This window comes from Eubalaena glacialis, chromosome 1, assembly GCF_028564815.1.
Source record: "Eubalaena glacialis isolate mEubGla1 chromosome 1, mEubGla1.1.hap2.+ XY, whole genome shotgun sequence".
Lineage (NCBI taxonomy): Eukaryota > Metazoa > Chordata > Mammalia > Artiodactyla > Balaenidae > Eubalaena > Eubalaena glacialis.
This window is the reverse complement of record NC_083716.1, coordinates 221309769-221322125: the sequence shown is the minus strand read 5'-3', so window position 1 is coordinate 221322125 and position 12357 is coordinate 221309769. Positions and strand designations below refer to the sequence as shown.

At 56.3% G+C, this 12357-nt stretch overlaps 1 protein-coding gene and 1 pseudogene across 2 annotated transcripts; both read right to left on the bottom strand.

The window, feature by feature from the left end:
• Positions 1 to 5781: 5781 nt before the first annotated feature.
• Positions 5782 to 7327, bottom strand: LOC133089125 (uncharacterized; annotated as a pseudogene).
• Positions 7240 to 11687, bottom strand: CTDSP1 (CTD small phosphatase 1). 2 transcript variants are annotated; one of them, XM_061187348.1, is made up of 7 exons: positions 11369 to 11687; positions 9817 to 9965; positions 9252 to 9353; positions 9080 to 9136; positions 8341 to 8433; positions 8028 to 8213; positions 7240 to 7488 (listed from the first exon to the last, which is right to left on the bottom strand). In XM_061187348.1, exons 1-7 carry the CDS (start codon positions 11433 to 11435, stop codon positions 7360 to 7362), a joined length of 783 nt encoding a protein of 260 aa, XP_061043331.1. In that variant the 5' UTR covers positions 11436 to 11687; the 3' UTR covers positions 7240 to 7359. The 2 variants fall into 2 exon arrangements, with proteins under 2 accessions (XP_061043331.1, XP_061043321.1); XM_061187338.1 differs by having other exon boundaries at positions 9252 to 9356; positions 11369 to 11684.
• Positions 11688 to 12357: the final 670 nt, after the last annotated feature.

Here is a 12357-nt window from a genome sequence, read left to right as displayed (position 1 = left end):
CAGGAGGGGAAAGGATCGCAGCCCTCTCAGGAGCGGGTCTCACTCAGAAGTTGGCGTCGCCCACAGACTCAGCACCCTGGGCAGCTGCCCCCAACCTCCACCGCTGCAGAAGTTCTCCTGTCACCTCTGAACTGTGGTCCTTAGGAGGGTGCGCTGAAGTGGGCTGGGTGAGGGCAGCTGCTTCTCCTGACCGCACCTTCCTAAGAGTTCTAGAGACCAAATGTACATTTGTGTGCACACGTGCGCATGTGCATGCAGGTGTGTGTGTGAGCTCACGCACAGTTTGGTAAGAAGAATAAACACACTGCAGGTGCTATTTTGTTTCTAAAAAAACACATTTTTGTGTGAATAAAAAGTATATGTTCACTCAATTATACAGACAGGCAAAAAGGAAAGGAAAAACTCATTTATAATTCCACTACAGAGATAAATCTGGGTAATTTATTTTGGAGTATTTCTTTCAAGTTATTGCCCAGTACATATGCAGTGTGTGTACTATATGTATATAATATCTATCTATCATCTACCTGTCTTCATATATATCCTTTTTACTGTGACATGTTACATGCTAATTGGCAGTGTCATTTTAATTGTCTCATGATAATCCATTAGATAGATAGCATAGCTTATGTAAGCAATAGCTCATTATTGGACTTTCGAATTATATCCAATTACTTGATACTACTAAGAATGCCGTGATAAGTATTCTTATTGCTGAATCTTTGCCAGTAGATTGTATCCATTATTATTTATTTAGGATAAACTCCTGAAAGTGGGATTGCTGGGTCAAAGATGTGAATAGGCGAGTTGCCTTCCAGAAAAATCGCATTAACTTATAGTCGCACCAGCACTACAGGCATCTGCCTGTTTCCCCAGTACTGGACTCCAGCTTTTAAGAAAATTTCTGTCAGTTTGAATGTCCACAAGAAAATTGTCTTTGTGTTGATTTATATTTCTTTGATTACCAGTGAGATAGACCATTAAAAAATATATTTATTGGGGAATTCCCTGGCAGTCCAGTGGTTGGGACTTGGTGATTTCACTGCCGGGGCAGGGTTCAATCCCTGGTCAGGGAACTAAGATCCCGCAGGCCAAGTGATGCAGCTTAAATATGTATATACAGGCTATGCCTTCTGTGAATTTTTGATTGATTTGTTGGAGTTGTTTATATATTTAATGTATTAAGGTTGGTAACCTGCTTGTAATTTAGGGTATAGTTTTCTCTAATTTATTGCTTGCCTTTTAACTTAGCCTTAGAATTTTGGGGGAGACCTTTTTTTTTTTGGCATGCGGGATCTTAGTTCCCTGACCAAGGACTGCAGGCATGGAATCTCAACCACTGGACCACAAGGGAAGTCAGGAGAACATATGTTTTTAAAAATTATTTCCAATTTCTTAATTTTGATAAATGTCAAACATATAGAAAAGTAGAAATAATAGTATGATAGTATAATAATAAACACCCATGGACTCATGAATTAACATTTGCTATACATATGTATTTGGAAGTTGCAGATATTATTATACTTCAGCTCAAAATATTTGTCATACATCTCTTAAGAAGTAGAACAATCTCCTTCATAACTGTAATACGATTTTTGCAACTGAGAACATTAACAATTATTTTTAATATCATCTTCCATGAAATACATAATCAGATTTCTCCAGTTGTCCACAGGAGGACTGTAACACCTGGTTTCATTGATTCTTGATCAAATCAAGATCATGCATTTCCTTTGATTGTTATGTCTCTTCAGTATCTTTTAATCTAGAAGAGTCCTGCTACTTTTTTCTATGACATGGGCTTACCCGAGTCAAGGGCAGTGTCTTGTAGAGTGTTCACACTGGGATTTGTCTTTCTTTGTGTATTTTTTTTAAATTTATTTTATTTATTTATTTATTTTTGGCTGTGTTGGGTCTTCGTTGCGGTGTGCAGGCTTCTCTTGTTGCGGAGCATGGGCTCTAGGTGCGCGGGCTTCAGTAGTTGTGGCATGTGGGCTCAGTAGTTGTGGCTCGCGGGCTCTAGAGCGCAGGCTCAGTAGTTGTGGCGCACGGGCTTAGTTGCTCCGTGGCATGTGGGATCTTCCCGAACCAGGGCTCGAACCCATGTCCCCTGCATTGGCAGGCGGATTCTCAACCACTGCGCCATCAGGGAAGCCCCTCTTTGTGTATTTTTAAATTTGTTCCTCTTCCTCCTGTATTTCCCACAAACTGAAAGTATCTCTAAAGGCTTGGTAGGTTCTGGTTAAACAAGTTTTTCAAGAATATGTGAAAAAAGACAGTGTTTCTCCAACTGTAATATTTTAAGAATCACTGGGGAATCTATTTGAAGTGCAGATTCTGATTCTACAGGTCTGGAGTGGGGCCTGAGACTCTGCGTTACTAACAAGCTCCCAGGTGGTGCTGATGTTCCATTCGGTGGACCACACTTTGAGCAGCGTGGTCAAAGGTGTTGCTGTGTACTTCACACTGCCTGGCATCAGGAGGTATATAATGTCAAGTTGTCTCAGCATGAGTGAAGGCGAAGTTTGATCCCTTGATTACGGTGGTGATTGTCAGATATCGCCACCTTAAAGGCACTTTTCCCCCCTTACAATTAGAGGTCATATTGGGGTAATCTTGGGGCAATTAGAAGTCATCTCCAGGCACTGGCAGAACGAAAGTTTCAGATTATTTACCACTTTCTACTTCTCCTTTTGTAATATTATTTTGTAATTCCTTTGTTAATGTCTGTTTTTCCCACAGTGTCTGTTTTGCTCACTGCTGTACCCTAGTGCCTGGTACAGAGTAGGCATGCAATGACTGTTTGAAGGAAAGAAATGGAATTTGTGATTTCTATCTTTGATAATATATTTAGAAAGCTGTTTTTAATTTAAATAGATTTTTATTTTTAAAAATTAATAAATGTACCTGGTAAAATAATTCAAAATATAAAGATATATAATAAAACGTGTCCCTCGCATCTTAAATGACTCCCACCCAGTCCCCCAGCTCTGCTCCCCACAATTAGCCACAATTCCCATTTCTTGTGTACCCTACGGAAGTATACAAAATTATATACGTATATTTGTGTCTACTTTTATATTTCTCTTTAGTGGGAAAACACCATCACCATTGCTATGAATCTTGCTTTGTTTCATTGACCGGTTTATCTTGGCGATTATTCTATATCTGCTTGGATAGTTCCACCTCATTGTTTTTCATCACTATATAGTATTCTCTGGTATAGATACAGTGACATTTATTTAACTAGTCCCTTATTCTTGGACACTGAAGTTATTTCAAGTGCTTTGCTATTACCAACAAGGATGAAATTAATACCCATATGCATACAAAGTTATATGCATATACATTTTATCTACCACATAAATTCCTAAAAGTGCAAAAAAAAGCTGCCTGTTCCTTCTGTTCTCTGTGTGCGTAACAAGCAAATAGTGAATAACTGAGCCCCACACCAGGCTCAGTGAGAGACATTGTCGCAGCTGAAGTCTCCAAAGCCAGAAGTCAGGTTGCCTTCCTCCCTCCCCTCCACCCATGCCCCCAGAGCCAACCAGCCACAGCTTCCTGCCAAGTTCATCTCCTATGTCACATCCATCGCTTCGTCCTTCTCTCCTCATTCTGCCTCAGCTTCAGTTCAGGTCTTCATCGTCTGTCTTCAGAACCACGGCTGTGGTCTCCCCACAGGGAGAGTCTTATGTCCCCATACCCCTGATTTAGCTTCCAACGCGCAGCTGCCAGGTTTGAGTAGGCCCCTCTGTTGTTCAGTGTCCCCCAGTGTCCCTCAATGGCACCCACTGCCCGCAATGAAAAGGCCACTCCCTCGGTCTGCCTACAGATCTGCGATACCTCGCTCCCGCTTTCTGCGGCATCATTTCCCATCCCTCCCCCCACTGTGTGCAATTCCAAAATTGTCACTTCCCACGCTCCCTACTGTGGCCCTCCTGAAGCTCTGGCTCCCTTTCCTGGTGTACCTCCGCGCACAGACCACCTTCACCGGAACCTCATCTCCTTCCCAAATCCTCTGAGCCTCACTCCCGCGGGAAGGATTTCCAGTCCCCCCATGGCCGCCGCAGAGGGGTTAGGTGTCCCCTGCCCTCCGTGTTATCTCTTGCACTGCATTTGCAGCCTTTCAGGGTTGGACAGTCCGTTCAGGTGTCTTTCTCCACACTAAGGTGTGAGTTCCTTGAGAGCAGCGGCACAGCCTAGTGATGGCATGCCCCCCGGTCCTGGCACTGTGCCTGGTACAAAGTAAACTCTGATACACGCGGTTGTGTTGAACTCTGTGGGTGAAGTGTGTGGGGTGCGGGGTGCAGGAAGGCTGGCTGTGGTCTCGTTCAAAGTTGGGAGCTGTGGTGACTCTCTGGTGGGATGCAAATCTGGAGGGACTAGTGTTTGCATGGAGAGCAGGAAATAATAGTGCAGGACCCCAAGCAGGGCCAGGGCAGCGGCAGGGAGGACTCGGTATTTACCCTGCCAAGGGCTCCCTTCGGGGCTTCCGCTCAGACTGGAACTGGAGCTGACTGCACTGAGCGAGGGTACTGCGGCTTCTCTTCCCAGGTGGATGCTTCGTGACACTTTTCTACCAGGGAAAAGCAGCGGGGAGGGGGCAGTATCGCACTGCAGACGCCCTCAGAGACTTGGGGGGCAGATCAGCATCTGGGGCACCAGCAGGCAGCCTTGAGGCTGGATTCACAAGGTAAGGGTGTGAGGGGGTGGGAGGGGTAGGGAAGGTGGAGCTGCGGGAACAGGGAATCAACCTTTGGGAGGGGCAGACCTTCCTTCCCCACAGTGGGTTTGTTCGGGCGGGCGGGATGGAGCCAGAAGCTACCCACTCCCGGGAGAGGGGGGAATGAAGCCTGCCCTCATCTTTCCAGCCACGGGCGGGGTGGGGGAGAGGGCTGGGTGTGTGCGCCCAGAGAGCAGGCGGCGGAGGCCCGGCGCTGGGGACCCCGGGCGTCCGCGAGGACAGAGGCCTCTAGCGGCCACCGTGGGAAGCAGGAGAGGGCGGGCCGGGAAGGCACTTCCTGCCAGGGCCTGGGGCTGCCCAGTTTTGCAAAGGAAGTGCTGCCAGGGCCGGAGGGGCGGAGGCAGGAAGTGGGCCAGAGGCTCGTCCGAGGGTGTGGCCGGCGGGTAGTGAGAGGCCGCGGTCGGAGGGGGTGCGGAGGTGAACGAGACCGAGCTCGCGACCCCACCCATCCTCCCCAGAGCCCCAGACGCCTCAGCCTGCCGGCATGTCCGGCGGCGCGGCGCAGCGCAGCCCGCGACGCCTCGGCCGCCCGCCCGCGGCCTGGGTTAGCCGCGTTCCAAGTTCTTCTGTTTGGAGCTGAACTTGGCTTCCCTCTAACTCGCCCCGCACCCCACCTCCCCGCTCTGGGGCCTCATGAGCCCCTCCCCTCCGCTCCGGAGCGGAGACCACACCCCTCCCGTCTCCGAATACCTTCCAGGGGCCTCTCCTAGGGACGCATTTCAGCTTGCTTTAGAGCTAATAATATTGAGTCCTCCCTGTACAGGCATTTAATCAATTCTGTAAAGAGGGCCTGTCTCCATTTTGCAGATTAGATAACTGAGGCCAACAGAGGTAGAATTAAATAGCACAACCGGATGCACTCAGATCCATTCAAAGTTTGCACTTTCAGACTTGAAGCCCCAGGGGGCTTAGGGCAGCCCTTCCCTCCACTACTACCGCCGTCGCTCCTAAGGGTTTGCTGAAGCGAGGTGTGGCTTCATGGGACTCCCCGCACGTCAACGCCGCCCCCCCCCCCAATAACCACAGAGTCAGGATAGGGGGGTCTGGCTTTCTCTTTAGTTCTCATCACACTTTGGGGCTCTCCATTACAGAGAAGGCACTTAGATGGGAAGGTCACCTGATTCAGACCAACCTTGTCCTCCCTCCCACCCCCAGCTCTCTGGGGGGGAAGGGTAACAACATCTCCACCTGACATCCCCCTTGGCACTGGTATGTGGGTCCCCTTAACCGATAGGCCCTGGGGAGAGCCCAAGGCCTTGACCTCCAGACTCAGCATTTGGGGGAGGGGTTCCAGATAAAGGACTCAGAGCTGGAAGGCAGCACGTCCTGGGAGCTGCCCCCAGCCAGCAGGGGGCGAGGCAGAGGGCTGCAGGGGTGGGTTGGCACAGGGGAGGGGGACAGCTTGGCCAGGCTTCCTGGAGCCCCCCAAATCCCGCAAGAAGGGTCCCACCTCCTACAGATCCCCTAAAGGCACCGGTGAAGTATGGGGTGGGTGGGGGAGGCACCCGTTAGGTGGTGTAGAGACTCACACACGCACACGCCGTGGTGGGCCTAGCATAGCGCTGGGCACAGAGAAGGTGCTCAACAAATGTTTTTTTGAATGTATGAATAAACGGAGCGAAGAGGGTGTGAGGGACAAAGGACAGGGCCTGGGGGCCCTTTGGCCCAGCCTGTTTCATTCAGAAAATAGCAGTTTAAAAAATGTAAAAATCCTTTCCCTCCTCCCCCCAGTTTATGGGCCCAGGAAAGGGGTGAGGGAGGGGTGTCTCCACCCCAACCCTTCCCTCTCCCCTTCCCCTAAAAATCTATATACACATATACATATTTATATGGCACCGCAAAGGGATCCTGCCTATGCCTCCACACTCGGAACTGGGGCACCAAACCCCAGAGCCTCGGGGTGGTCAAGGCAGAGGTGAGAGGTTGGAGCTTGGGCCATGTGGGAAGCGGCCCTCAGGTGCTGATGAGGCCAGAGAAGCTGGATTCTAGGGTCCTGAAGGACAGACCCCTGCTCCCTTTACACGTGGTAACAGATCTTCTACCCTCCCCACCCTCCTTAGGCAGAGATTGGTGGAGGCTATAGCAGTCCCAAGGTAGGAGGTGGGGGCGACTGTGTCCTCCCCCACCAGCCTAGATTGCTGCAACCTGAAGGCTGTTCCAGGCAGAGCTGACCCGGATCGTGGCCCTGGGAAAATTGGGCCGAGAAGAGGGCTCTATGCAAGGCACTTGGTGTCCACTGTTCCCAGGCTGGGGGCCCAAGGCGTGGGGCAGCAAAACCCTGCCCCTCCCCCAGGCAGAACTGGAAGGGCCCGAGAGACCCAATTTGGCAGCAGAGAAACATGGCCGTGCAGAGAGAGAGAGAGAGAGAGAGAAAGGAGGGAGGCGGCACGCAGGGCCCCACAGGTCCCCCAAGGAGGAGGAGGTTCTAAGGCACTGACACAGGGACCCAGGGACTCGTCGCCCTCGGTGCAGCCTGCTGCCCCCTCCACAGCCTGGCCGGGCTGGCGGGGGAGATGCCCACTTCCCCGTGGCGCTGAGTTTTCTTAAGGAAGAGTCCGCGTGTGAGTGGTGCGGGTGTGGTCAGGGGCAGGTCCTGGCCCCGTGGCGCCTCACTAGCTGCCGGGCCGAGGCTGCCTGAGCACTGAGTACACGTCATCCACACGGCTGAGCTGCTCGAAGAAGGGCAGGAGGTCGTGGAGCTCCGTGTCACTCATGTTGTCAAACCACGAGGCCACCGGTACCTGAGCAGATGGGTGTAGGGCGGTGAGGGGGGCAGGCGGCCCTGAGCACAGAATGTCCAGGTCGATCCTGAGCACCCACTGCTCGATGGGCCACCTCCTGGAAGCCCCTTACCCGCAGTCTTCAAACATTCTGACGGCAGCCCCAGTGAGTCACATTTACACACAGGTCAGAGCAGAGGTTCTACGGAACCATACTTAACCTTACTGTGTGCTAAGCACTCTGATATTTTCAGTTCTATTTCATTTTTTTAAAAAAATCCCAACTAAGACCCACTAAATTATTTCCATGTTCCACTAATAGCTCACAACTGGCGGTATGAAAAATGGAAACTGCTCCAGTGTCCAGCAGAGACCCGAGCCCATGGCAGGCGCCCTGTATGTGCAGGCAGAATGGGCTGAGTGACTAACAAAGGACAGAGAGCTGCAGTGGGTGGATAAGGCGGGTGGGCAGCAGGCATGGGTCACTGAGGAAAGAGGGAGGAATGGGAGGGCGCCAGCTCCCAGCAGGGGCCCCTATCCCCATCCTGCCCGGCACTCACGGCGTTATCTGGATGGAAGACATAGGAGGCGGGCGAGTTGTCCAGGATGAGCACCCGCCGAAGGTCTCGGCCCAGCCGGCTCAGGTCCTTCACGTAGTTCCCCCGGTGGAAGACGCATGACTCACGAAACAGCCGCGCCCGGAAGGCCCCCCACTTGTCCAGCAGGTCAGCTACTGGGTCTGCGTACTGGGGGGCAGGAGGTGGGTCATCCAGGGCCAAGGGCGACCCAGAGGTCACTGCCCAGAGGTCGTGCGCTGAAGGCGGATAGGAAGCAGAGATGCCCCAGGAGGCCTTCGGAGGGTGGAGGGCTCACCTTGGCAAGGCTGGCGGTGAACAGCACGCATTCGAAGAGCTCACCCATCCGCTGCAGGAACTCATCGACGTGGGGCCGCTTCAGCACATAGACCTGGGGGGTGGGCCAGTGAGGGAACTGCTGGCCCACAGGCCTGGGTGGGGTGGGGTGGGGTGGGGCGGCCGGGGGCTGGGAGGGAGTGGGGGGAGGAGGCACAGGAGCACAGGAGGGAGGCTGGTCCCAGGGCCTGCGGGCTCCACTCAGCAGCCGGTGCAACCACCACTGGGGAAAACACCCACCCACCCAGAAGAGAATCAAAATGAACCTCCAACTCCTGGTTTCGGGCCCTGCCTCAAAGGGAATCACTAATTCCCAGCCCCTTCCTCCACCATGGCCTCAGCCCGATGTAGGGGCCTGGGGGCAACCCCCTCACCCCAGAGCTGCAGAGCACCGGCCCCCGAGCCAAGTAATGGAGAACAGGCTGGACAGCACACAACCTATCCTGAATTACTTGAACTGGGTCCCGGGCAGGGTGGGGCGAGGGGGCACCGAAGAGGACCCCGACTCCCTGCAGGCCTTGGAGTCGGGCCAAGTCCCTGAGGGTCCGTGTGACCTTAGGCAAGTCTCACACCCTCTCGGGGCCTCTGACATTCCACATCTATCAGAGTCCCATCTGGGACTCTCAGGATTGGTGGGAAGAGCCTGGGGTCTGGAAGACAGATGCCAAGCCTACCACCTCCCCCCACACCCGGCCCCTCACCTGGTGGACCACCCCATCAATCTCCACAGGGATGATGAAGTCGGCATTGTTGACTGGCTGTGAGGGGGGAAAAGAGCTGCTGGAGCTGGGGCGAGGCCCGCCGAGACCGCCTCCCAGGCCAGGGCAGACTCCCTTAGAGACCCGGGGCTGAGGGCTGCTGGGCAGGGCCCACCTTGAAGGAGCTGTGCACCAGGGTCTCGTCCAGGTCGATGACTACACAGATCTTGTCCAAGTCCTGGGCCTTGGCCTCGGGGAGCAGGTACTGGACTGGGGTCTGCTGTGGGGACGGGCGGGGCTGGCTGTGAGCATCTCCCTCAAGCCCCGGTCATTTCTCCTCTACATGTCTTCCCTCCCCCAGCCCTCTACCTGGCGAGCCACAAGGACAGTGGGAGAGACCAACCCCTTCCCAGCTTTGCCCCTGCCAACTCTGGAGCCTGGGGTAGGCTGCCTGGCTCTCTGGGCTTCACTTCCTGACCTGGGAAACCAAGGAAGAGGAAAGCTTCCACTTCTGAAGGGGAAATTCAGAATTCCCGTGGTTGGGGGGCCCTCCCCTGGGAGGCAGTCTTGGGGCATTCAGGGCTGGGAAGGCCTGGGAGGGTGGAGGGCTTGGTGGGGGAACAGGGAGGCTCCCCCCTCCTTCCAGGGCCTACGAGCGGGTCATGAAGAGCCCCCTCCCCCTAAACCCCCTGAGGGCTGAGCCCAGGTGCCCCTGCAGCGCCCTCCTGACCATCACACACCTTGGGGACAGCACCGTTCTCCTCCACGAGCAGGGGCGCCCCACTGTGGGCGGGCAGGGCCTCCCCATCATCCCGGCAGACGCAGCAGAAAAGTGAGTGGAGGATGCCCCGACTCCGGGGCTTCTGAGAAGCTGCTGACTTCTGGTCACCTGAAGCAGGGAGGCCCAAGGTGGGGGCAGGCACACTGACTGGCCTGCAGAGGTGGGCACGTGTGCCCAGGCGCGAATCCCTGGGCTGAGAGGGTCTGGCCGTGCTGCCTTCATTGAGGGAGACACATGAAGGTGGCATCCTGATAGTCTTGGCTCCAGGCCACCCCTCCGCTCCCCACAAGTTCTTCTAGTGTGGGTACAAAGTTACCCACATTAGGGAGTGAGCTGGCTGGAGGCGAGGACTGAAGCTGTTTTCTCTTTCTAACAGCCTCCATCACTGCTGGGGGATCAGCCCACTGGGGGCACCTCCTGACACCCCCTGTACCTGAGCAGCCCCTACTCAGTAGGGCCCCTGCCAGAGAGGGTTGAGGCCTGGGGCCCTGGGGCCCACTCCTGCCTTCCTTTCCCTCCTTCCATCCTCTCCGCCTCCAGAGGTCCAAAGTCCTCCCTGAGGCTGGGCCCTGAGACAGGCGGTGGGGGCCTGGGGCCAGTGTCCTGCCGCCATCTGCCGGCCCCTCCTCCTCCGCCCCCGCCCGGACCTCCAACTTAGGTCCCGCTGATAAGACGGCCCGCCCTCCAACATCCCCTCCACCCGGCCCGGGCAGAGCTAGACCCAGGCCACAGGTGCGAAGACCTCGAGGTACTTCCTAGCCTCTTAAGTCAACAGCGGGACAGGGAGGGGCAGACCCCCTGCCCAGACCCGTCAAGCCCCGGGGTGCCCGGCCGAGGCCGGCGGCATCTCGGGTCGGTGCGTGTGCGCACAGACCCAGCGCCCACCGGCCTGCAGCCGGGGCTCCGAGTGCCCGGTCCGACGCGGGTCTCCCCGCGGGCGCGCTGGCGATCCTTAAAAGCGGTTGCCCCTCTCTACGTCTCCGAGAGGCTCGGCGCCTCCACGAGTGATGCGAAAGTTTGTGAAGAACGTGGCTGTGTGGTAGCGAGAGATCCTTCCAACCCTCCCCAGCCCGCTGTCACCTCTGCGCCCCCTCCCTCGACCCGACCAGACCGCGGCCCAGAGGGGGCGGAGTCTCAGCTGGTGGCCTGAAGGCGCCCTCTTCAACCCCCCCATCTCCCAGCCCCACTGGCGCCAATGGGGGGGGGAGGGGGCGACTCTCGGGCATCGCGCACAGCCAGTCCGGGAAACCCGGAGGGCGCCCCTTCTCTACCCCTACCTCAGTTTCCCCACCTCGAGCAGACAGGAGCGCCCAAAAGGGGGCAGGCCCCGCCCCGCGTCTCTGAGCCTCTGCGAGTTCAAACTCTCAACCAGCTCCCCCTCCGGTTGGAAGCTTCGGGCCCCGCCGAGTCGGGAGCCTGGGGCGGCAGCTGCGGCTGCCCCGGGGAGGGTCGCAGCCCCCTCCACCTCCCCGCAGCGCCCGGATTGCGGGCCCCTCTGCGCGCCCCAGTACCTTTGCTCCGTAGCGGGCTCCGCGCTTCCTCCTTGCTGATCTGAGTAATGACGGCCGAGCTGTCCATGGGGCCGGGCGCGCTCCGCTCCGGCCGGACTCTGGCCCGGGCGCCCGGCCTCCCCCCCGGCTCGGGCCGGAATCGGGGCGCGGGGGGGAGGGGAGGGGTGGGAGGGAGGGATCCCCGCGAGCTTCGGAGGGGAGGGGAGCCAGGTTCTAAGGGGGAGGGGGAGGGAGGGGGCGCGGAGGAAACTTTGTTACAACATGGAGTTTCCTCCCCGCGAGGCGGATGCAAACATGGAACCCGGGCGCCGTTTCAAGGCTCCCCCTTAAAAGGGCAACGGTTTCAGCGTGACCTGGACTTGGCCGGGGCTTTCATCACTTCTGGGGCCGGCGCGGCTTGGCGGGCTAGGAGGCGGGCCCGGCCGGGTTCCTGCAGCACTCCAGGGGGCGTCACCTCCCTTCCTGCCGCCCGCCCGCCTGCGGGGCCGAGCCTCTGCGGCTGCGTGGCAGGGCCGGCACCCGGCCCACTGTTCTCCCGCGCTGGGCGGCCAGGGGACAGGGCCCGCCCGGAGCGCCCACGCCCGTGAGTGCCCCGAGGGCGGCGCGGCTCCACCTCTGCACATTCCGAGGGTCGGGGGCTGGCAGCTTCTCGGTTTCTTCATCTGGGAAATGGGGTAACACCGTCTAGTCTGTAAAATGGGTCTCTCCGGCGGTCTAGGGGCCATCTCGCAGGGAAGTCGTGAGCGTGCAAAGACTCTTTGCTACCTTCAAACGGCTGTGCAGATCCACACAATTAGGCTCTTAACCTAATTGTGACCTAACCATGACCGTCACCACCTACCGCAGTCTCGGGCCCCTTCCCCTAAACCCGGAGTTGTAGGACATGGAAATTCCAGCTGTCTGCCCCGGGATGCCCCCTGCCGACCTCTCCCAACCGCCTCACCTGGCGCCCGGCCACGTCCACTCCAGCCACATGGCTTTCTCGCCAG